The sequence below is a fragment of the Panthera tigris genome, chromosome D1 (genome assembly GCF_018350195.1).
Source record: "Panthera tigris isolate Pti1 chromosome D1, P.tigris_Pti1_mat1.1, whole genome shotgun sequence".
NCBI classification, from domain to species: Eukaryota; Metazoa; Chordata; class Mammalia; order Carnivora; family Felidae; genus Panthera; species Panthera tigris.
The window spans coordinates 10,311,852-10,337,394 of NC_056669.1; the positions used below are offsets into that span (position 1 = coordinate 10,311,852).

Genomic DNA, 25,543 nt, shown 5'->3' on the forward strand with positions numbered 1-25,543 from the left:
AACTCATCTCTTACATATAGTTTTTCCTAATGGATCCCATTTTGTTCTTAACATTAAACTTACCTGCTTCAGTTGAACTATATTCTTGGCACCTGGTATCTTTTCTTCATGACTAAATCCGCAAGAAAGGATTTGCTTGCTTCGCACAAAGAAGTGTTCTCATTTGTATTCTAAACTTCTTAAATGTAGGGTTTTATTTCACTCTCCACATAGCAACTAGCACACAATGGATTCTCAGAATGTTGCTACCTGGAAATAGTAGAAAAAAACTTGTGCAGTGACTACTAGAAAAATTTTCAGAGAGGTACCCTTTTGTTTTGGACAGTTAGTAACTAAAGGATATTTTGATAAATTTTGATAGTAATGCCATGCCCATTTAATGATATTTGAATGTGTTTTAGTTATCAAGCACAATTTTTGTTACTTATACTTGTATATTCTGTATTGATTATTTAAAAGACAGGATTTTAATTTCCACAAATACCATGAAAAGTGGGTATTATTCCCATTTTACAGATGAGAAAATTAAATTTCAGTGAGTTTGCTTGCCTAAGATCACTCAGCAAATAAACAGCAGACTGAATGTCTGACACTCAGGGTCTGTCTGACTCCTGAACACAGACTCTAAAAACAGGGTAATGGAATAATGTATGTATATTTCAAGTTTTTTTTTTTAATAAATCTAATTTTATAGATCTGATATCATATTAGAAAAACATTACTTTTCATAGTAGGGTAGACATGGCAGGGGTTTGTCGTTCATAAGTTGCTTCAAGAGAACCTTTTTTTTTCTACTTACTTTCCTTAGGAAAGCGAGAAGTCTGTCTGTCTGACTGTCTATCACACTGAATGGGTGAGTGAATGAGGGCAGGACCAAAGATAGTATATAGGTGGTTTTCTTCTGTCTCCCTAGAACCTGCTGTCAGAGACCTTATCAAGCTGTTTTGTAATTGTTGCTTTACCTTTTTGCATTTTTCACCGCCCTGAATTCCTTGTGGACAAAGTCTTTATTCGAAGCAGAGTATCTAGTAAATAGCACTCAGTAATTTTTGTTTGATTAAATAAATGAATGGCAGATTGGTAGGAACTGTTGAAATTTTGTAGTACCTTATATATAACGGCCCCTTGGTAAATGTTTCTAGAATTGAATAACACGAGAGTTTTGAGGCTTGAATCCTGGCCCTTGTGCTGCCACTATTCAGCTGTGTCCCTCTCATCTCAGAGCCTCAGATTCTTTGCCCATAACATGAATGATTCGACCTGAGGCTTTCTGAAGTTGCTTCTGCCTGTTCTCAGATTTTATATCTCTGTGATTTTAAATACCAAAGAAGTACATAATAAATTAAGAGAAAGAAGAAGATTATTCTGGGGTGGTGACATTTGGAAAAGCTTAGGGAGGTCAGTCCTGAATGGTAGTGAAAGTGATAGGGTAGGAGGGTGGCCTTTGGAATCCAGAGAAAAGCAGGAACACGTACTGAAGGGGCACACATCCACTCGTGGTGGGAATGGACAAAGTGTATTTGGGATGAAGTGAATAGATTGATCTTAAATAGAATAGTAATGAAGTGTGAGTGTGTAATGGGTAGCTAGCTTGGAAATACAGAATGGGGACAGTCTGCGGGCCTTGAATATCCATTTGGTTTCTGTCCTTTGAGCAATAGGGAGCTGTTGAAGTTTCTCTGCTTTTTAAGGAGAATCACCAGCTCGACACAGGGAAGCAAGGGAAACCAGTTGCAGAGCATTTGTGGGGATCCAGACGGGAGGTGATGGTGGCCAGATGCTCGTGGAGCAGGAGGGATGGAGTGACAGGGAGGGAGGGTAGAGCTAAGGTGGTGCACTGCCTCCTGTGGCCTCAGGCATTGTGCTGAACCCTTTCTATTTACCTCACGTTATCTTTGTGACCACCCGGCAGGGGGAGTGGGCTAGTTATCTACTGTAACATAACAGATTACCCCACAGAAGGGTTCAAAACATGATTATCTCACAGTTTGAATGTGCCAGAAATCTGGAGGTGGCTCCCCTGGGACCTCTGGCCCAGGGTCACTCACAGGCTGCAGTCATCTCGGGGATGGATTAGGAAGGGTCGGCTTCTGGCTCACTCGCTCACGGTCACGGGGCTGTTGGTGTGAGGCCTCAGCTCCTTCCTCCCTTGCCTGCCATGGGGGCGCCTGCATAGAGCAGCTTGCTTCCTCAGCACGAGCAGGCCAGAGGGCAGGGAGGGGTGTGCCGCCAGTGAGCACTCTCACCAGCACAGTGGGGGTCCCAGTCTGGTAAGCAAGTCACATTTCTAGATTCTGTTACTTAACAGCAAGTCACTAAATCCACACCACACTGGAGGGAGAGGACTCCATGTACGTTCTAGTGTGTGAAGTATGACGAGGAGGAGAGCAGGAAAGGAGGCTGGGGAGCTAGGCAGGGGCTGTCTGTCATGCTCTTTTTGACGGCAGGGGAATAAAGCACATTTCCTTTTGCAGGAGTGAGTATCAGCAGTGGTTGTTTCCAGTGGAACTCGTGGGTTTTGTGGGTAGATACATATAAATGCCTTTATTTTTTTAATTAAAAAATATTTTTTTCATGTTCATTTATTTTGAGATAGAGATAGAGGGTGTGTGGTGGGAGGGGCAGAGAGAGGGAGACACAGAATCTGTGTGACCATCCTGCAGGGGTAGTGGGCTGGTGACCTATCTGCCTGAAGCAGGCTCCAGGCTCCCAGCTGTCAGCATAGAGCCCCACGTGGGGCTTGAACTCACAAACCGTGAGATCATGACCTGAGCTGAAGTTGGATGCTTAACCAACTGAGTCACCCAGGCACCCCCATATAAAGCTCTTTGAAGCACTTTAAAATTAAAACCAACTCTAAAGTGAGATGTTGAGAAAAGTTACATTGACCATATCGCTATGAACAGAATGACCAGAACTCAGCTATCATTTGTGTTGCCTGAATGGACGCAGTCGCCACCAATGGGTTGTAAAAATGGCCAGAATATGATCAGTTGTGCATATGAGGCCACTAATAGACTAGATCTATGGTAAGTGTCCGTTTTGTTTTTTTAAACTCCAAACTTGTACATTCCTCTTGGAAATAGAATTATTTTAAAGACGGGAAACAGATTGTGCTCATTTTGCTTTTGTTATGTCTGGGATATTTCTAGCCTCCCTTGCACACAGAAAAATCATTGTTAGTTTCACACAATTTAACTTTATAGCAAGATTCTGTTGCAAGACACTTTTGGAGAATGTCCCAGACAAACGCAGTCTCCACATAGCTGCAGAGAGAACTGCTATCACCACAAAAGAAAAGTGAGGGAGTGTGGTTCGTGCACCGCAAGGGTTTTCGGAGCAGCAGTGAGGCTTTCACGCAGCTTGTCAGTTGGTTTGCTTCCTTCAGAAGCCAACCACCTGCCCCCACTGCATTCTGTCACCGTCAAGATGGGAGTATTAACCATTACGAAAAGAATTAGGGGCGCCTGGGAGGCTCACACGGTTAAACATCCGACTCTTGATCTTGGCTTGGGTCATGATCTCACAGTTCGTGGGCTTGAGCCCCACATCGGGCTTTGCTCTGATGGTGTGGTGCCTGCTTGGGATTCTGTCTCTCCTCTGTCTGCCCCTACCCAGCTTGTGTGTGCACACACTCGCGCTTTCTCTCTCAAAATAAATAAACAATAAAAAATAAAAGAAAATAAAGAATTAACATACTGCCCTGTTTTGTCTTCTGGTTGTCAGCTAAAGAAACACCATCCCAGGCTTACATTCTTAAAGATGCCCAAGAAACAAGTTCTCTGTACATCAGCCCAAGGTCAGCTTTGGCCAGCCAGTTTATTAGTGAAAACTCCCAATTTATTATAAGTGAACTCAGTTTAAAAACATTTTTTCATTTTTCATAAATATCTTAGTAAATACGAGCCCTGTGACTGATGACAACCTGAAGAAATAGAAGGGCTAGTGTTGCCTTTTACCTTTTGGAGTTTTATTTGCCTGCAGATGGAACCATGGATGGGTGTCTCACGGGCATCTCAAAGTTCACCATTTTCCAAAAGTGAACTTCTGATTCCTCCTTCAGAATTTATTCTTCCACCAGTCTTCCCTAAAAATGCCGATACCATCCATTCATTTTTCAAGCCAGAAATCTGGGAGTTGTCCTGGATTCCTATCTCTTACTTGTAATCTGTCAGAAAGCTCTGTCAGTTCTTCCTCTAAAATGTGCAGTGATTTTGGTCTCTCCATTTCCAGTGCCACTGACCCCAGTCCAAACCGCTGCCATTTCTTGCCTAGATTATTGACTTGGCCTCTTCGCTGGCCTCCTGGTTCCACTTTGGTTCTCTTCCATACTCCTTTGTTACTTCTTCCCCTCTCTCGTGTCACCCCTTGAAAGCTTCCTTTTTAATTTTAAAATATAATCCAAACTTTATGCTCCGTATGATGTAGCCACTGCATATCCCCAACCTCCAGCTGTCACATTGCCACATTGACCTTTTCTCAAGTCCTAAAGCACTCCAGTTTCATTCCAGCCTCCAGATCTTTGTATTTTCTGCCCTTCTGCCTGGAATGCTGCCCCTTACCCCCACCCCCTTACCTCTTCATAAAACCCATCATTCTCCAGACCCCAGCCTAGATGTACCCCCATTTAAAAAAGCCTTCCTTGATTACCCTGTGTAGGCAGAAATCCTCTGCTATTTTCTATTATAATACCTACACACTCCCCTTTCTTGCAGTGTCAAAACTTTTATCTATATTTCCTTTTGTCTCATTTATTTTGCTTACTAGTTTACTGTCTTTCCCAATCACGGGGATGTTGGCTTCATGAAAGCCAGAGCGCCGTTGTGTTATTATTCGTGTTTCCCCAGGACCTAACCTAGTGCCCACTACCCAGCAGGTGCTGAATAATTAGTCATTGAATGAGTGAACATGCCTGCCATCTCTACAGAAATAGTGGAACCTGGTTTGGTAAAAACTTTGAGATTTAATATCAAACTTTGCGAGTATACTTCAGATAGGTGTTACTCTTTATGTGTTTCATCTCAGAGAACAACCATCACAGAATAAAATCAGATCCCCTAAGTATTTGTCAAAACCTATTTATATGGCAAATTTTATCTTCCTGGAAATTTTCTGTTTCCTTTTGTGGGTCAATTTTGTTTTAGTCCTTGACTACTCTTTTAAGTAAAGACAAGCTAGACCACGCCAATGAAGGATCTTTTAATAAACTGCTGTCTTCACGACCACACCATTATTGGGTAGCAGCCCTTATACAGGTGTGCACCGACAAGTGCTCCCTTTATAATAAATTCAAGATTGGTGGGTAGTCATTGTCCCAGCTTTTGGAGAGTAGGTTTGCCCCAGGCGGAGAGAGCCTCAGTTGGTATTGCAAAGAATGCCTCTTATCTTTCCATGTGTTTGGCTCCTAAGAACAGGGTTTTTTGTAGAGCACAGAACTTAATAGATCTGTGGCAACACTGAGGCAATTACCTGTTTTTTAGCAAACAAGGGCCCAGTTTTGTTGCCATAATAACTTTGAGTAATTCCCAGAGTACTAGGGAGAAAGTTAAGGCTCCATTCTTTTTTTTCTTTTAAGTTTATTTATTTATTTTGAGAGAGCTAGTGGGGGAGAGGCAGAGAGAGAGAGAGAGAGAGAGAGAGAGAGAGAGAGGTGGAGAGAGAGAATCCCAAGCAGTCTCTGCACTGTCTGTGCAGAGCCCGATGCTGGGCTCAAACTCATGTAATGTGAGATCATGACCTGAGCAGAAACCAAGGGTCAGACGCTTAACTGACTGAGCCACCCAGGTTTCCCACCATTCTTCTGGTTTTTTTTTTTAAGTTTATTTATTTTGGGCAGGGGAGGGGCAGAGAGAGAGAATCCCAAGCAGGCTCCGTGCTGTCAGCACAGAGCCCAACGCAGAGCTCTATCTCATAACCCTGAGATCATGATCTGAAGGCTCCATTTTTCTTTTAAATTTTTTTTAACGTTTATTTATTATTGAGAGAGAGAGAGAGACAGAGCTTGAGCAGGGAAGAGGCAGAGAGAGGAGGAGACACAGAATCAGAAGCAGGCTCCAGGCTCCAAGCTGTCAGCACAGAGCCTGATGTGGGGCTCGAACTCACAAACTGTGAGATTATGACCTGAGCCAAAGTCAGACACTTAACCGACTGAGCCACCCAGGCACCCCTGAAGGCTCTATTCTTGAAGGAGAAAACTGTGTTTAGAAGAGGAAACAAATGCAACCTGACCAGATTATGGCATATAATGTTTTCTACCCTCATTTGAGATGGGGTAGTTAACTAACTTAAGGTTCTTGGCATGTGTTGACTTATTGTGAATTAACATCATGCCTACCGCTATGTGTCCAGCATCTCCATCACTGGTGGCCCTTCGAGGCATGAGTCAGCTCAGCTCTAATTCACTGTGAGAGATCTGGGATCTAAGGAGATTAAGTGACTCTTGTTCAGAGTCACTCATTAAGTGAAGGAGCTAGGATTTGAACCTAGGTTTGTTTGTCTTAAAAAAACAAAAAAGAAAGAAAAACATAATTAAAATAACTATTCAAAAAATTTCCCAAGGTTTTTAAATGTGCTCTGTCTACATATTTTGTTAATTTAGCCAAATGCTTTTTGAGTTTGTTGGACTCAGCATCTGAGTCTGAAATTATTTTTATATACAGGTTATATGCATATGCATAGATAAATGTGTAGTTTTTGCATATGTTAAATTATTTCCTATTTCTACCAGGTATATATATTTAACCTCATTCTATCTATATACATAGATACAACTTACATAAAAGCAGGGCTGGGTGCAGGGTGAGTCCATATGTCCCAGTTTCACTGCTGGTCCAAAGTCAAAGAAATATAGCCCAGCTATCAGAAGTAAAATAATTCTAATTTTCACTTTTTTTTCTTTAATGTTTATTTATTTTTGAGAGAGAGACAGACAGAGTGTGAGCAGGGGAGGGACAGAGAGAGAGGGAGACACAGAATCTGAAGCAGGCTCCAGGCTCCGAGCTGTCAGCACAGAGCCTGACGTGGGGCTTGAACTCAGGGACTGCGAGATCATGAACTGAGCTGAAGTCAGACGCTTAACCGACTGAGCCACCCAGGTGCCCCTCTAATTTTCATTTGTATCTCTGGAAGGACATTAAGACAGAAATGGTTTGTAACCAAGAGCAGTTGTTGGGAAATCCCTTGGCCTCTCCGTTCAGCCTCCAGAAGCTCCTTTCTGTGCCAATCCTTATGATACTCTTGCTTTTTCTTCTCACCTTCCCTCCTAACTCTTTATTATGTGGAATAATTCAACTCCTCACCCATTGTTTAGTTTCTCTAGAAGAAAGGAGCTGACCCAGTGTGCTAGGAGACATTTCACTTAGAAGCTTGAAGCATGAAGGTGAAGGTGGGGCCGGAGGGAGAAAGATTGTGGGAAGTCAGACATTGGCCATTTCTTATAAGAATTACAAATTAGTACTTTTAGTCCTTGTTATAGGTACCATTTTATTTGTACAAATTTATATTGGAATAATACTTGGCTTTCTTGTACATCAATGTATCATTTGTAATGCTTTTTCTAGGCATTAAATAATTATATAGTGCTTACTTTGTACCAGGTACTGTTCCAAATGCTTTGTATATGTTAACTGATTTAATCTCCACAACAGCTTATGGGTAGCTACTGTATTTCACCCTATTTTAACAGATGAAGAAACTGAGTCACATAGAAGGTGAGTAACTTGTACAGGGCCCCACAACTAACAAGGGGTAAAATTAAATGAAATTGAACCCAGGCAGTCTGGTCTCAGAAATTAGGCTTTAAGACAATTGCTGAACTACCTCTCGTGTGAAATAAAAATGTTTCACTTAATTATGAATATTTTAAACATTTATTTTAAAAAGTAACGTGGAGGTTGATAGATAATAAAGTAATATCTCAATGTTCTGCCTGTTCTGAATTTTCTTCCCGCTCTGAATAGTTGCTGTGATACCTGGACCACTGACCAGGCTCAGGACTTTTTCTGGTGTGTGAATGAGTGTCTTCGAGGTAATGGGATTTGGAAGATAGCAGTTTTCTCACCTACTTCCTCAGAATGGATGATCACTTCCCTTAAATGGGTAGTCAGTTGCTGCTTCTAACACAGGATAAGAATGCTTTGAGGGGTGCCTAGGTGGCTCAGTCAGTTAAGCATCCGACTTCAACTCAGGTCATGATCTTGAGGTCTGTGAGTTCCAGCCCCGCGTTGGGCTCTGTGCTGACAGCTGGGTGCCTGGAGCCTGCTTCGGGTTCTGTGTCTCCCTCTCTCTCTGCCCCTCCCCTGCCCACACACTCTCTCTCTCTCTCTCAAAAATAAATAAGCATTAAAAACAACTTAAAAAAAAAAGAATGCATCGAGTTCACAAAACACGAAGCCGCAAACAAGAAAACATAAAAGTGGAAGAACAAGGTTGGGCAAGTGAGTGTGGGAGTGAAAACAGTCGATCTTTTGTTCACCTCTTTATTCTCTGCTTGAGGTGCCACCTGTTGGCTTCCTTGGAGTTGCCTGTATGCCTTTGTTTTCCTTGTGTGAGTCACCTCCCTGGTAGTGACCATCAGAGTTAGCTGTTCCTAGACTGAATGTACGTACTTGATCATCCCTTTACTCTTGTTCTGTAGCCACTCACTGGATTCACTTTAGGGACTAAGGACGGCAGATACCTGGGTCCCCTGACACTCAGTCCTGCCTCCTGAGCCCAAGGAAGATAATACTTGTTGAATATAACACTATTTCTGAGCCTGGCTTTTGCTTCAGAATCCTCCTCAACAGTGCTCCCAGCAGTGTCTGCCAATCAGTCAGACGTGGCATAAAGCATCACTGACTTAGCACCGACTTACCATCTCCAACTAGACCCTTAGAACTAGGTCTGGATGTGACAGAGAAATCAAAATGGAGACCTGCCTGCAAGAAGGCTCAGATACCACCTGGGCAACCCTGTGTGTAACAGATGCAAACCGAAGCAAACGAGGGTAAAGCCACTTATGTAAGGTCACTTTTTTACTTAGTAGCCGGACTAGAATTTAACAGGCTTCCTGCCTCCGAACCCAGTGCTCTCGCACAGCTACCTCTGTGTTGTGTGTCAGAGTTCAGCTCTTCCCAGACTTCTTCGAGTCTAAAAGTTTTCCAACTCAAGAGAATATTTTTGCTGAGCCTCCAGTTGTTGTCACACCTTCCACACCGAACCTGAGATGAGGCCAGGCTGGCCCACGACAGGTATATATGAAACTTGTTGGGTCTTGGGTCATCGCAGTTTATCTTACAGGTGGCAGCAGAGAGTGGGGTGTGGAGGACTGTGGGAACACACAGCCTGCTTGTGTCCCTGAGAGACACACATACCTTCCATACCCTCTTCTTGTCATATGACCCTGGGGAGCCAGGTGCCCTGGAGGATGCCAGGTCATGTAGAAGCCGCACAGGGGACCCTTTGAGTGTCCTTGTTAATGGTGCAGGCTCCAAAATGGTAGAAACCAAGCTTCATTACTTATTTAGTGAGTGACTTTGGGCAAATTATTTCTCTCTCTCCTCCCGAGTGTCCTTATCTGTAAAACAGCTCTGTCTCATAGGGTTCTTGTGACGATTAACTGCGATGATACTTTTAAAGGGCTTTAGCACAGCGCCTGGCGTATACTAATGGTGGCTACCCAGTGATGTCACAGAAAATGGCAGAATGGGGAGCTCCAGGAATTGGTCGGTCCACTGCAGAAACCATTCTGCTGGCAAAAACTGTCAGTGAACTTTCTCTACAAACTCTAGGATCTAATATAAAAAAAAACTTCCAGCTATTAGAGGAATGCTTAATGAAGAAAGAGGCTGCTAAATTTTGACATGTAAGAAAATCTATGAGGTCACTAGTTGACTGCTGAGATAATATAGCAGAGATGTCAGTGACCACACTCAACAAAGAGCACAGTCTGCGGGGCGCATGGGTGGCTCAGTCAGTTAGCATCTGACTCTTGACTTTGGCTCAGGTCATGATCTCATAGTTCGTGGGTTCAAGCCTCATGTCGGGCTCTGCACCAACAGCACAGACAGCCTAATAGCCTGCTTGGGATTTCTTTCTCTCCCTCTCTCTCCCTGCCCCTTCCTGGCTTTCTCCCCCTCCCCCCTCTGACTCTCAATAAATAAATAAATAAACATTTAAAAAAATTAAACAAGTAAAAGAGTGGAGTCTGCCCAGAGGAGTTGAGAGATCCCTCAACAGATGGACGGAGGCTCTCAACAAGCAGCAGCATGCCCTGGGAGGGGCAGGGGAGTCTGATTTCCAGAGTCACTGCGTTATAACCTTCACCACGTCCAGATCTCAACAAAAGTTAAAAACCTACAAGTAGGAAAGTATGGCCTATTCTCAGGGAAGAGGAAGAAATTGACAGAAGCTGTCCCCAAGGAAGGCTAGGTGCTGGATGTTGGCATCTTGGAATTTAGGATAATTATTAAAAGTAAACTTTGTTGCTTATCATCAGGGTACTATGGGAAACCCTATGCTTTCTTTTGGTTTTACATTGTGTTATGAATACTGTAAATATTTTGCCCTTTTCTTAGTGGAAATTACCATTAGGGGAAAAATGACCAGTTTGTAACTTGAGGAAAATAAACTTGGGAAAATTTTACCCTTGGATCTGTCTTTGAAAACATAGACACTCCTACTGTTCTGTTAATTTTTTTTTTTTTAATGTTCACATACATGAGTAAAATCAGATAGTATTTTGTACTTTTAGAGTTACCACTCACTAAAGACTTGTATTTGGATTTAACACATTCATTATTCTTGTTTGAAATATAGCTTATTTGGTATGACAAAAAGATAATGTATTTTATACCATAGTAATTCCCCATTCTAGGTTGCTCAGACTTGGTACATTCCTTTTTTCTAGCCCTTCACATGCTACTGGTGTGGCCAATAGCATCAGGGCTGTTCCTTTCTCCTTTCCTTGTTGAGTGACATGAGACATAGAACCTCTGTGTAACCTGAGTGGGTTTGGTCAGAAATCTGAGATCATCTTGAAAGTGAGGAAAGGTTTTTTCCCACAGAGACTGGGGCGTGGAGAAATCATTTGGCAGCGAACAAAAGTTTACGTTGGTCATGGAATTGGCTGTCAGCATGTGAAATCGAAAGCCAGAATTCCAGGTTACACCCAGACCAGGTCTAAGTAGGTAACAACAACAACAACCAAAAACCACAAAAACCCCTAATTTGTGTCCTGAGAGATCCAGTTGAACATCTGTGTGCTACACGTCCACCAGTGAGTGAACTAGCTACCCTCCACCAAGTGATCCCAAGTCTCTGTTTTTTTGTCCAAAGCAGTGGCAGTAGAGTTGTCCATTTGAGAATGTAAAGTCTTCATTTGCACACCTGTCAGAGCCCTGGCTTGGAACTCAATGTAGGAGATGCAGAGGAGGCAGGAATAATTATTTTCCTAGCTTCCTTCTAGGAGAGGAGTTTGCTGGTGAGAAAGACTATCAGGATCTGAATGGCACTTGTGATGGGGCAGAGGAAGGTTTTGTTGGCCAAGCTGGTTGTCCTTGGAGTCAGACGTGGGGTTGTCCTGGTTGTGGAGATATGTCTTGTCATTGGGCTTGGCCTTGGGGTTGTCCTGGTTGTGGAGATGTGTCCTGTCATTGGGTTTGGGCTTGGGGTTGTCCTGGTTGTGGAGATGTGTCCTGTCATTGGGTTTGGGCTTGGGGTTGTCCTGGTTGTGGATATCTGGGAGGTGGTCATCTCTGGAAACAAACAAACAATAGCATCACAATCTCTTTGTTGGGGGGAGGTGGTGGTGGGCAGTAGAGAAAGGAGGCTAATCTGATGGAACGCTGGAGCAAATTTCAGTAGACCCTTCTCAGTTACCAAGTATTTGTAGAGGATGAGGAAAAAGTAGGGGGTACAGAATGTCAAGGAACAAAATGCAAGTAAGAAAGATTCTCTACCCTTAAGGTCTACACAATCCTAAATGGGAAGGAATTTATACAACTACTGAATTTGTTGTTGGGTGGGTAGTCTGTCCTCCTATGTCTTTATGTCCTTAATGTTATATTAGATCAATCAGTGCAAATATCATCCAGAATGGCATAATTTTCTTTTTTTTCCTACTAATTTCAAAGGTTGCATGTAAAGCTTGTAAGAATAGATAATCATTCAGACCTGAGGATGGCTACCCCTGCCCTAAAGCAAGTGCAAAGAGGCCCTGTACAAACCCCTGAATCTCTTTCTGTGGTTTCAGAGGCACTGGTCATTCTCAGATGTGGGGGTCTGACCATCCATGGGTTCTCTGAGGTTGCCTTGCAGAGAAGCAGAGAGAACCAGGCCCTGGGGGTAGTCCAATCCTGGAAAACCTGGAGTATTATAATGATGCCTCCAGGGGTCTATGGATCAAAGAGGACTATATAGAAGAATAAGAAGGGAGGAATCCTGTGATTTGCTCGGGCCCAAGCACTGTCCCCAGCGGGAGGGTGTCTTCCAGTTAGGAGGCCTTGTCTTATCTCATTTAGTGTTTCTCCAGGGTAAATGTTTCTCTAGTATCCCACTGAGCCACAAAGTCTGAACACAACTACTTGAAGGAATCCTGATTAGAAACACACATTTTTTCTTTCTTTCTTAGCATTTACATGAGTGTTCATCTAGAAAATACCCTTCAGGAAGAAAATAATACCCTGGTCTTTCCACAGAGGGGGAGCATCAAAGGAAGCCATGAAGGCATTCATGTAATAGTTTCCTTAGGCAGAATCACTTTAAAATCTCTTGCTGAAAACAGATATCCCTTGTGACCACATTTGCAATGTACAGTCAGCAGGAAAATGGGCATCATACTGCATGTTGGGGGGCTCCCAAAGAAGACTTGTTATCTGGACATTGAGAAAGACTAATATTTATTGTTCTTGGTTGAGCTTTGCATTTTAAAACTTCATTAGTAGTAAAATGTTGTCTTTCTAGTTTTGATGTAAGTCTAAGAAAAGTGGAAAAAAGTATAAGATGTGGACTATGTGTCCTAGTTTTGCCATTTGCTTTCTGTGTGGCTTTGGGCAAGTTACCTATCTTTCTTGGACCTCAGTGTCTCGAATTTGTTTTAGCTCCATAGAAGGAGGTAGGAGAGAAGGAAGAGGACAGAGAAGGGAGGAGAAGGACCAGGAGCTCCAGGATGGTTTGAAGTTGGAGATGACAGCCTGTGAAAGGTCAGTGTAAATCTCTGGTGGTAGTGGTGGTGGCCAGAGGCCACTCTGAGAATGAAGGAAAGTATGAGTATTTCTACACTATCAACCCTTCTTTATGCAAATCTCCCCCTCTTCCCTTCAGCTCCTTGGTTAGAGTCTGCTATACATATGAAGACTTTGTGTGAGTGGGAATTCTTTGTGGAAATTAAAGAAAGAGCTGACTTTCATATCCACCTATGTAGTATTAGACATAATGGCTCCTGAGGAAGCAGTAGTCTGGAGCCACAGGTGACTGAGAGTTAAAGGCCTCTGGGAGTTGGCAGAAATGTTGGGAATGGCTTTTGTTTCCCAGAGGGCATCTGATAAGGGGTTGAGCCGTCTTCTGTAGGTCTCAGGTGTTGGGGGACTCAACTGACATCTGGACAATCATGACCAGAAGACTTTCTAGAACACCCACAAAGTAATTTTCCAGGCTGACTGAATCACTGCCAGATGTGTAAATAGGCCACAGAGGAACTTACCTTTTCTTCTTAGTTGCAGAGAAGAAAATGTAGCCATGTTGTAGAAATTGATAGCAAAGGCTCTGTGGAGGGCAAATCAATAAGAGATCGTGGTGAGGACCTCAGCTGTGGAATTCATGAGTCCTGCTCCCATTTCTTCCTTCCCAGAGGATCCCGACCTTAGTGTTCTCTACAGCATAATCAGCAGATCGTTAAATACTGATCTGGTCTATATTGTCTTGACTAAGATCCTCTGTGGTCTTGCTCCAGCCAAGTTCTTGTCCATCCCCCACCCCACCAATTTCAGCACCCTGAACTCCTTACCAGCTGGTATGTATCTCTGCTCTTTGTTTGAACCACTCTGAACCTCTACTCTTTGTCCAAGCCAGCCCTGCCTGTGATCTCCGTCCTGGTCCCATCTGCCCATATACTCAATAGTAACCTCTGTGAAGTCATTTCTCCCTGTTGTCATTAACCCACACAGAGCTCCATTAGAGAGACATGCTCCTCGACTGCATTGCCTTGCTGTGAGCCTCTTCTGCCACAGGAGGGCCAGCTCCATGGGGACAGGTTCTGTTGTCAGCAATGCCTGACACATAGTAGGTGCTCAATGTTCATTAAATGATTTGTACAGCTTGGTATGTTGTTCTTTTTTTTTTTAAGCTTTTTATTTATTTTGAGAGAGAGGGAGAGGGGGAGGGAGAGGGAGAATGCAAGCAGGGGAGGGGCAGAGAGAGAGAGAGAGAGGGACAGAGAGAATCCCAAGCAGGCTCCATGCTGACAGCGTGCAGCCCCACACAGGTCTCAAACCCACAAACTGTGAGATCATGACCTGAGCCGAAACCAAGAGTTGGATGCTTAACTGACTGAGCCTCCCAGGTGCCCCCTTGGTATGCTATTCTTATTACAGTGATTTCACTGTCAACCCAGTGTCTCGTTCATACATTCAACAGTTAATGAGTGTGCACCACATGCCGATCACTGTGCTTGGTGCTGAGGGGACAGTGGTGGATGAGACAGACATGGTTCTAATCCTTGTAGCACTTACAGTCTCTTCAGGGAGACAGACTTTAAACAAAACAATCAGGAGCGCCTGGGTGGCTCAGTCGGTTTAGTATCTGACTTTGGCTCAGGTCATGATCTCACAGTCCATGGGTTCGAGCCTCCCATCAGGCTCTTTGCTGACAACTCAGAACCAGGAGCTGCTTCGGATTCTGTGTCTCCCTCTCCCTGCTCCTCCCCAACTCGCACTCTCTTTCTCTCAAAAATAAACATTTAAAAACAATTTTTTTAAAGTAAAACAATCAGTGGACGAGTTAAGTAATGGATCCCAGGTGTGCTATGTGTTGTGAAGAAGCAGTGGAAGTTCTGAGGGTGAAAAGCAGGGAGCTGGAACTTGACCTGGGGGTTTAGGGAATGCTTTCTGGAGGAAGTGATGTTCACCCTCTGCAATGATTTCTACAGAGGCCTTGCCTCCCCGGAACTCATTGTGGAGCTCCAGAGGCAGGGGCCTCTTCACATCTCCTTGTGCCCCACCCAGCGCGGTGGAGCTCCCTGCTGTCTGTACCCCCATTATATGTGCTGGTCCCTCCCCTTGTCAGCCGCGTGGGCCAAGGAGGGGTCTGGAGACCATACTGTCTGTGGGGATGTGCTGTTTCTGTGGCAGGTGGTCACCGTTGGGTCTTTCATCTGTTGTTGCATGGAGTGTAGAGGCTTTAATGACATTACGTGTAAGCAGAGTTATCGCCCTGATTAGCTTTGGTTGGCATCTAGGAGACTGCTGTCATCAGGAGGCTGGGATGCAGCAGCTCCCTTGCATTTCCACTCTCAGAAGTCACCGTGGGCAAAACGACTTCTCCAGAGCCAGCCATGTCCCATCAGGCCCCAGGCATGGCAGGAGAAGGCAGGATGGCTCAACAGCATCATCACCATCAGTGTCTGTAGAGACTTGGTGGCTATTGACCGGGTACATGGCTTCATGGTGAGACCTGCCCTTTTGGTACAGAGTGGCAGTCTGAAAGTGTGAGGGCCTCTCAACGTGGGCTCCTAAAGTAACCTGGGTAACATCTCTAGCTGAGAGGAAGGTCGTTTTGTTAAAGTGGAATGTGAGCACCGGCTGGCCTCGCCTCGGAATCTGAGTGTGTCCATTCGGTGTGACACTAGGAAGCCAGTGTTATTACATGATCATCACACTTGCCATTTTCAAAACGAATCTGTTTTAAAAAATGGTCCTCTGGAATTTGATGCAAACATGTGCCCAGTGGCAAAGATTCTTTGCTTGTCCAAACTTTAGTCAGGCTCCAAACCTTCTCCCAGGCCTATCTGTGCACTTCCTTGTAAAATCTGGTTTCAGCAAGAACACTTCTAAGTCAGTTGAGCAATTACCTCTCACCCTTCACCCCTAACACCTGGTTCTTCCTCCTCTACCACCCCAGATAATATCTGCTCACCTTGGCCTGCCTTCTGCAAGAATCCTGTTAGGTCAGTTTAGCCAGAATCCCCCTTACAGGCCTTGTTGATTCTTCTTAGTGACCCCCCCCCAACCCCCCCACCCTGCTTCTTGGCTGTAAATTCCCACTTGCCCACATGGTATTCAGAATTGAGCCTTATTCTATCTTAGGTTCTTCTGTTGCGACAGTCCTGAATAAATTCGGTTTTCATTTGTTTGTTAGCTTGGTTTGCTTTAACCACTGTCTAGCTCTGGATTTCTTCAAAACCAGATCTTTCTGTCTATGTTGAGCCTGCCCTGGGGGGAGGGGGGTGCGTGTGTGTGCGCATGAACTGTAGGTAAAATGTTGGACAGAATGGTGAGGCAGAAAAAGAGCACAGCTACTAAATTCTCCACTTCGTGTCTGGGGTGCATTTTGAGCCATCTCAGGTCAGTGTAAAGCTGCATAAACCCCATCTGCAAAAAGCCCATAAAAGCCCAAAGCAAATCACACGGTGACAGGTTCTTACTGTAGCTCGATTGTGGTTATGTTTTCGGAGTTAGGAGATACCCAGTTTGCTGTGAAGAGCTTGTCATTCAAGTTCTCCAGGTGATACAGGGCGCTGCTGTTGCAAAGCTCATCTGCTTTTTCCCAGAGGCCTAGTGAGGTGTTGTTCTCATCCACTGCTCGCAGGACCACAGAGCTGATATTGGCATTCACAGGAACCCATACTACGAGGGAATGACAAGGAAACAATCAGCCGCCATCTGTGGCATGTGACAGGGGGATGAAGGTCATGAAATCAAAATTTAGTGTGCAAAAAGAAAGTTACAAATAGGATGTGCATATAATACAATCCCATTTTAAAGGAAGTTGATGAAAAAAGTCTGGAAGGAAATATAAGATATTAACTATGGTGCGGGAGTGCAAGCTGGTGCAGTCACTCTGGACAACAGTATGGAGGTTCCTCAAAAAACTAAAAATAGAACTAGCCTACAAGCCAGCAATTGCACTACTAGGCATTTATCCAAGGGATACAAGTGTGCTGTTTTGAAAGGACACATGCACCCCCATGTTTATAGCAGCACTATCGACAATAGCCAAAGTATGGTAAGAGCCCAAATGTCCATCAATGGATGAATGGATAAAGAAGATGTGGTATGTATATATACAATGGAGTATTACTCAGCAATCAAAAAGAATGAAATCTTGCCATTTGCAACTACGTGGATGGAACTGGAGGGTATTATGCTAAGTGAAAGTATCAGTCAGAGAAAGACAAAAATCATATGACTTCACTCATATGAGGACTTTAAGACACAGAACAGATGAACACAAGGGAAGGGAAAAAAATAATATAAAAACAGGGAGGGGGACAAAACATAAGAGACTCATAAATATGGAGAACAAGCTGAGGGTTACTGGAGGGGTTGTGGGTGGGGGGATGGGCTAAATGGGTAACGGGCATTAAGAAATCTACTCCTGAAATCATTGTTGCACTACATGCTAACTAATTTGGATGTAAATTAAAAAAATAAAATCAAAGATATTAAGTATGATTTCTTGGTAGTGGGATTATAGATTATTTTTATTTTCTTCCTAGTGCATTTTTGTGTTTTCCGAATTTTTTATAGTAAAAGGTAAAAGAAGACCAGTACTCTGGCCCTGGTTTTGCTATATAATAGGGGTGAGCTCGTGGATGGCTCTTAATCTGTGGAGCCAGGTTCCTATCAGCCAGTTGAAGGGGATAGCCTCTTCTCCCCTTCTGTCAGGGTGAGTGGAGAGTGGGGAGAGATGTGGTTGATGCATGAGAAAGGGTCAAGTGGGCCCCCTGGGAAGTCGGTCATGAAATAAGGGCCTGTTAGTGACAAGTCAAAGCAGAGCCCATTTCCTGGTCCTCTTGGTCTCTATTGTCAAGTGTGAGGGAAGGGATGGGGTCTCTGAGCCCCAGTACCTATCACATAACCCTAGGGTTTCTTGACCTTCCCCAATCAGGTGAGTCTTCCGTGTTGATCTAGCCTGGGGTGCACTCACAGGCTAGATTCCAGCATCCTGATGGGTAGTGGAGAGGGAATTTCAAGAGAATGTTTCAGTCTGTCCATTTTCTCCCTCAGAAGATCCCTTCTGAGGGGTGCCTGGGTGGCTCAGTTGGTTAAGTGCCCGACTCTGGATTTTAGCTCAGGTCATGATCTTGCGGTTCGTGAGATCGAGCCCCGAGTCAGGCTCTGTGCTGCAGCAGATTCTCTCTCTCTGCAGATTCTCTCTCTCCCTCTCTCTGCCCCTCCCCAGCTAGCTCTCTCTCTCAAAATAAATATATTAACATTAAAAAAATAACAATAAGATCCCTTCTGAAAGAATTTCTCAATGCCAAAGGGCTGTTCTCCAGGTCCCTGTCAGCCACTCACATTCATTCAAAGACTTCTCCTTACAAAGCATAGAATATCAAGCCTGTAGCACAATAGGGTCAGACAGTCCTAGATGAGAACTGTAGCTCTTACATTTAGGAGCAAGCCATTTCGTCTCTCAGCCTCGGTTTCCTTGTTCATCACTCACTCCACAAATATTTCTTGAATGCCCACTTGGCCCCAGGGCTGGTCCTACGTCTGGGGATAATGATATTATCCCTCCTTGTTACATGGAGATCAAGATACCTTATCTTACAAGTTTCCTAGGAGTAGCACAGAGAGTAGTGTTAAGACTTTAACACGTGATGGGTGTTGGATGAATGGCCATTGTTATTTATTTATTTATTTAAGCACAAAACATTTCTCTTTGTTTTTGCCAGTCACGGGGGCGGGGGGGGGGGGGGGGTTGGTGGTGGTGGTGCACTGAGCCAAACCCCACAGGCCCAGACTTGCCCGGCAAGAACCTGGCTGCTGTTGTAGACATACGCAGGGTGGAGGGCTCTACGATGCTGTCCGGTAGATTTCACCAAGTCTGTCAGTTCTGGGGGCATGCTCTTGCCTGTGCTCTTGCTTCTCCTTGCTCTCTCTCTCTCCCTCTGGCTTCCTGCCTCCTTTCTTCCCTCCCAGGCATCTGTCATCTGGGTTTCTGGCCTCCACCTTCTCTGTTTAGACCATAGCCAGATCAGATTCCACACACACTTCCTTCTGGATACAGTACTCTCCAAAACCATCCAAGTGCCCTTCTTTCTAGAGGATCTAAACATTTCTGCTTTTATATTTTCACTTCTCTTGATTATAGGACCCAGCACATGGCTTTCATGGTCCTCCTAGTCTGGCTCACTGTGTTTTCTGCCCTCCTGCCCTCAGGGCAGCCAGCCTTCTTCTGGCTCCGCAGATGCACCCGGCCATCACCTGCCCTGGCCTTTGTTCCTGTCTGACCACCTATCTGGGATTCTGCCTTCTCATCACATATTCCATCCCCGCTTACCCTCCAGGACCCTGCCTATGTCCCACCTCCTGGCCAGTTCAGCCCACTTTCCCTCTCTCTCCTGAAACATTTATGTTTATATTTATGGAATTGAGTCCTTAACTACATCCTGGCTTGTACTAGATACTGTGGTTTCATCCATGTCAGTATCTGGCCCGTCCAGTGCTGGGCACCTGGAGGGTACCAGATAACTACTCACTGATTGATTTAAAAAGTTGTGCACCCAAGGTGGTACAGTGCCCTTAAAGATGAAGGGTCAGGAAAAAGGCAAGCAAGTTACATCCCTCTTGCCCACTGAAGGGAAAAATGGAGGCCGATGCTTACACAGCAAAATCTTAATATTGTCACTGCATCACAGGTTTCTTTCCCTGATACCAAGACAAACCTAGGAAACCTCTCCTAAGATAACACCTAGGCTGCCATTGTGCCATGGGACATGCCATGTGGTCTATATATGACCTGCCAATGTTGACACAAACCCTGAAATTAAAAAAATATTCAAAATGAAAATAAGGAGAAGCTGTTGGCCTTTGTGGGTATGTATGTACCCAGTCTCCCCAAAGGTCCCACATCCCAGAGGAGGCCTGCAATGACACCCTTACAAGGAGATCACAGAGCTTGTTGTGTAATCCTAGGTGTGGAGTCTGACACTTCACATCTCCGTGAGCATAGGATTTTGACTCCCAACTTAAATCATTCACATAGTGATTCAGTTTATCATAGAACTTTTAGCACATTTCTGTTCTGAGCTGAAGTCAGACGAAACTTGGAGAAGTGCCCGGCACATAGTAGGTGTTCGGTGAACCGGAGCTCCTCTCCTCCTTCCTCACCCCCCTGCTCTACCCAGCACCTATGTAAATGCCTGATTTCCCTCTCACACAGTGTATTCCCCTGCGAGGGGTCTCATGGATCCTCTCCTGACTGTTCTTTCTCCTACTTCCCTACTTTCAGAAGGCCCCCATGCTACATGTCTCTCCCCCAACATCTTCACAAGATAGATTTCTTTTTCTTTGATTTCAGCAGCAGAATCCCTCACCTTGTGATATGTTATCTTAAGTCCGGGGTCTGTGATCTCTTTTGTAGCTGTTTCTCTGACCTGCCCCAGGTCCTTCTCTGTAGATAAGGTCATACATATGCCTTCCTGTCCTCATCTTGAATTATAAGATTATCTGCCCTGGCTTGGTAGGATAGGACCCACTGTCTGAAGGAGTGGGATACAGTGACCTGAGTCACAACGGAGGCCCTTAGTGACAATCCCGATGGAAAAAAAAAAAAGGAAAAAGGACAAGACAGGATGAGCATGGGAAGGCAGACCATGGTCATTCTCCTGCCGAAGTCAGGACTCTGTAGTTTATGGGTGTAATATCCACCCTGGTGCTCCCTGAAAAATTGGGGTCGAGTTCTAGGATAGTAGGATGACATAGTAATGAGACAGCAGTCCCCGAAGCTGGACAGCCTGGCTGAATGGAGCTGGACAGATCTCAGCTGTTAACTTGGGTTCAGATATTAACAGTGCTCCTTCCTGTGACCTTGGGTAAAAACTTTAACTCTCCTGTGCCACAGTTCTCATCTGGGAAGACAATAGCATTTACCCTTGGAACAGCACCCAGCACATAATGAGTGGTCTCAGTGCTCAGTACCGTAAGTGAGAGGCGTATGGTGCAGTGGTTAGGGGCCGGGTGTCTCAAGCTAGGCTGCTCGGGTTTCTATCACAGTGCCACCATCTAAGTAGCTCTGTGACCTGAGCAAGTGACTATCACCTCTGCCTCTGTTTTCTCATCTGTGAAATGGGAATGACTGTGGTATGTATCTGCCTCACAGGTTATTGTGAGGAATAAATGCACGAATACCTGTAAACCACCATATTAAGTGTTGTTATTATGAACGTAATTAGAAAGCACCTGCCTTGACTTATAAGGTTTGGCTGATCCAAAATGGGATATTTGGAGAATGTTCCTCGGCACCTCGAAGAGAAGCATCAGATTGGGAAGGAAAGACCAAGATTCAGGAGCCAGACAGTTCTGCCACTTACTTGCTGCAGTGGAACCCTGAGCCATCACCTCACTTCTCTCGGCTTCAGGCTGCTTGTGAACCAGGTGGGAGAGTAACACTGTCCCTGCCTAACTCGCTCGAGTTTCCTCCCACAGACTGAAGGTGAACAGCGCCTCCTCGCATGCAACATGCCATCATCCACAGGGACATTGTTCTCTCAAATGGATGTGAACAGACTACAGACTGTGATGCAGATACTACCCCTGAAAATAATAAAATGCCCATTTTCTTTAAGTCAGAGAATTTGCCTCAGGTGAGCTCTTGCTGGGGCTCAGTTAACCTGGGTGTCGGGACGTCATGGCCCCCTGGTTCAGGTTTGCGCAGAGAACAGGCAGAAACAGCCCCACCCAGCTAACTCTATCACATGTTCTCTTTCTTTCTGTTTCTGCCCCCACTTCCCTTTGGGCCAAAGACACATGTTTTATGTGATTGAGCGCAGGAATGGAGGGGTGTGCTCTGAAGTTCTGATGAACTCCCTATAGAAGGCAAAGGACGACAGAGAGAACGGCTTCTCACCTGTGTAGTTTCTGTTGCTGTCATAGACATCTGAATTGACCATGATGCCTGGGCCAGTGGTGGTGACCTCACTGAAGAACATGCATTTGTCAATTTCACCTGCAGAGCTGGCAGAAGAACACAGCAGTCCGAAGCATAGAAACAGCCCGAGTGGCAGCAGTGTGGAGCCAAGGACTGCCATGGTCTTGACTGGTTTGGAGACGGCTGGGCCAGGTACTAGGAAATACCTGCGACTCACCTCTTTATATGCTCCGGGGTTGGAGCTTCTGCGTGAGGTCATAAATGCAAATCTCCTTCCCACTCCTCCCTAAAATGAACTGGTGTCTGGAATTCGGCCCAGAATCTCACCACGAATGAATCTCCTGCTATTCGTCAGCATGACCCTTTACCAATTCCAGTTTTGCTCAAGAAGGGGAAGGCACTGATCACGGTTCTGTTCTGCACCTCATTCATCTCGGCGTCTGCTATTTGACACAAGCTGTGGAGAATAGGCTGAGTGCTGGCAAAGTGAAATCCAGAGTGGAGTGATCATCACATACCTGGCCCATTTAGAAGCTCCACTCTTCGGGCGCCTGGGTGGCTCAGTCAGGGAAGTGTCTGACTTTGGCTCAGGTCATGATCCCCCAGTTCGTGGGTTCAAGCCCAGCGTCGGGCTCTATGCTGACAGCTCAGAGCCTGGAGCCTGCTTTGGACTCTGTGTCTCCTTCTCTCTCTGCTCCTCCCCCACTCACGCTCTGTCTCTCTCTCTCTCAAAAATAAATAAACATTAAAAAAAATTAAATAGAAGCTCCACTCTTTTCCCTATAGGGAATCCAGGTGTAAAAGCTCTCTTTTCTTGGAATATTACATATCCTTTTCTAGCTTTCCTTTATCGAACATGTCTCCAATCCCCATCCATTTTGTGACTAGCATAGAATTAGGAAGACCGTGCTTTTGGATTTATATTTATTTTCTGGAAAGAAACAGCTTTGGTCCACCTTGCTCCTGACATGTTCCTCCATAGCACCATAGCACAAGGGAAATACTAAAAAATCAGAAAATATGTTTTCTTATATCTCTCCTCTGATTTTTATGATTTATTTTCTGAAAGAGTACTATGTGAGTAGAAATGAAACCAAAAAATGTAGAATTGAATCAAGGTGATATTTATAAATGTTTCTTTGAGAGAAGCACTTACAGAATGGTAGAGCAAGGACCTCTGAAAAATCTACTCCTCCAGCAAAGCAATGAGAACACCAGCAAAAATGGTCAAAATCAATTTTTTCAGAACTCTAGAAATTGACCAAAGGCTTGCAAAAATCTGAGGAGCATTTGTTTAAGAAAAATGGCAGAATCTCATTAAGCACAGTGAGCACTGTGGCATTTTAGCTTGCCTTATTCCCACCCCTCTCTCCACACCTCTGCAATAGCCTTAGAAACCAACAGCTTTGGGACACCTCGGTGGCTCAGTCAGTTGAGTTTCCAGCTTCAACTCAGGTCATGATCTCACAGTTCATGAGTTCAATCCCTAGGTCAGGCTCTGTGCTGACAGCTCAGAGTCTGGAGTCTGCTTCGGATTCTGTGTCTCCCTCTCTCTCTGCCCATCCCGCATTCATGCTCTGTCTCTGTCTCTCTCTAAGATAAGTAAACATTAAAAAAAAAAACCCAACAGCTTTGCCATTATGGGAGCCATGAAAACCAGCAAACTAGCAGCCAGTGGAAGAGGGCAGAATGGGTTTGGAGTGCTCCAAAAGTCTCATTTCCAGAGAATTGTCACTATGTGACCTATCTGGAAATTGCCTGTAAATCAGAAATCTCAGGTTTCATTAGCTGACCACCAGGTGAACTGAGCAGAGACTTCAGTGGCCACACATGATAAAGAAGACAGATGGGGCACCTGGGTGGCTCAGTCAGTTGAGCGTTTGACTCTTGATTTTGGCTCAGGTCATGGTCCCAGGATCATGGGCTCTGTAGGGCTGAGCTCCGCTCTGCTGATTGTGGAGCTTACTTGGGATTTTCTCTCTCTCCCTCTGCCCCTCTCCCCCACTTGCTTGCTCACTCTCTCTAAAATAAAAAATAATAATAATAAAAAGAAGATAGACCTCACAGAATTAATTTGTAAAAGTCACTAAACAGACAAAAGTAGCAGTAGCAACAAACAATAATACCAACAGAAACTACAACAAACCCTGGGAGGGAGGGGTATCACATATCCAGAATGACCACATTATATTTTTTAAATGTCCAGTTTTCAACAAAAGATTACAAGACCTACAAAGGAACAAGAAAGTCTGGTCGGTGCACAGAAAAAAAAAAAAACTGTCCTTAAGGAAGCCTATATATTAGACTTAGTAGACAAAGATGTTATCTCAAGTATTATAAATACGTTCAAAAAGTAAAAGAAACCATGTCTAGAAGGTGAAAGGAAAGTATGAGAATAATGTCTCATCAAATAAATAATATTATTAAAGACATAAAAATGATTTAAAAGAAAACAAATAGAAATTCTGCCATGGAAAAGTATGACTGAAATGAAAATTTCAGTATAAGCACTTAACAATAGATTTTAACTAGAAAGAGAAAGTATCATTTAACTTGAAGATATTCAATTAAAATACTGGAAAATTTAACCAAATAAATGTGAGACTTTTATACTGAAAACTATAACACAGGACCCCGAATAGCCAAAATGATCTTGGAAAAACAACAATAACAACAAAGTTGGACTTAAACAGCCTACAATTTCAAAACTTAGTATTTAAGCTATAGTTACCAAGATAATGTGATAATGGGATAAGGATAGACATATATAAACCAATGGAAAAGAATTGAGAGTCCAGAAATAAACCCATACACTTATAATCAACTGATTTTTGATAAGGGTGCCAAGACAATCTGATGGGGGAAAGAATAGTCTTTTCAACAAATGGAATAACTGGATATCGACATGCAAAAAATGAAACTGAACCCATAACTCATACTATATAAAAAATTAGCTTAAAGTGGGTAAAAAATCTAAATGTAAGTGTTTATACAACCTGCCCCCCCCCCCAAAAAAAAACACGTATAACATTTCATGGCCTTGGATTAGGCAACACTTTAATAGATATAATGCCTAAAGCATAAGCAACCAAAGAAAAAATAGGTAAATTGGACTTCATCAAAACTAAAAGCTTTCATTCTACAAAGAACACTATCAAGAAAGTGCAAGGATAATCCAAATAATGGGAGAAAATATTGCAAATCATCTATCTGGTAAGGGCCTAGTATCCAGAGTATATAAAGAACACTTACAACTCAACAATAAAAAGACAAGTATCCCAACTTAAAAATGGGCAATGAGTACTTTCTCCAAAGAATATACACAAAAGTGAAAGAGTATGTTAAAAGATGCTCAGCATCATTAGTTATTAGGAAAATGCAAATAAAACCACAAAGAGATACCACTCCACGGACAGCGGGATGGCTAAATGACATAACGAGTGTCCGCAAGGATATGGAAAATCTGTAACCC

At 44.0% G+C, this 25,543-nt stretch overlaps 1 protein-coding gene and 1 long non-coding RNA gene across 5 annotated transcripts; one reads left to right on the forward strand and one right to left on the reverse strand.

Annotated features, from left to right (window-relative positions):
• Positions 1-4: 4 nt before the first annotated feature.
• On the reverse strand, positions 5-22,661 carry PLET1 (placenta expressed transcript 1). 4 transcript variants are annotated; one of them, XM_042957881.1, is made up of 4 exons: positions 22,051-22,661; positions 16,619-16,820; positions 13,682-13,743; positions 5-249 (listed from the first exon to the last, which is right to left on the reverse strand). In XM_042957881.1, the coding sequence occupies exons 1-4, from the start codon at positions 22,328-22,330 to the stop codon at positions 194-196; spliced, it is 600 nt and encodes a 199-aa protein (XP_042813815.1). In that variant the 5' UTR covers positions 22,331-22,661; the 3' UTR covers positions 5-193. The 4 variants fall into 4 exon arrangements, 3 of the variants coding, with proteins under 3 accessions (XP_042813815.1, XP_015397988.2, XP_042813816.1); XM_015542502.2 differs by lacking the exon at positions 5-249 and adding an exon at positions 11,338-11,735; XM_042957882.1 differs by lacking the exons at positions 5-249; positions 22,051-22,661 and adding exons at positions 11,338-11,735; positions 21,515-21,546.
• On the forward strand, positions 11,786-21,521 carry LOC122231037. The gene is made up of 3 exons (XR_006208145.1): positions 11,786-11,921; positions 13,080-13,181; positions 21,401-21,521. It is a non-coding gene; the product is annotated as an uncharacterized LOC122231037 (long non-coding RNA).
• Positions 22,662-25,543: the final 2,882 nt, after the last annotated feature.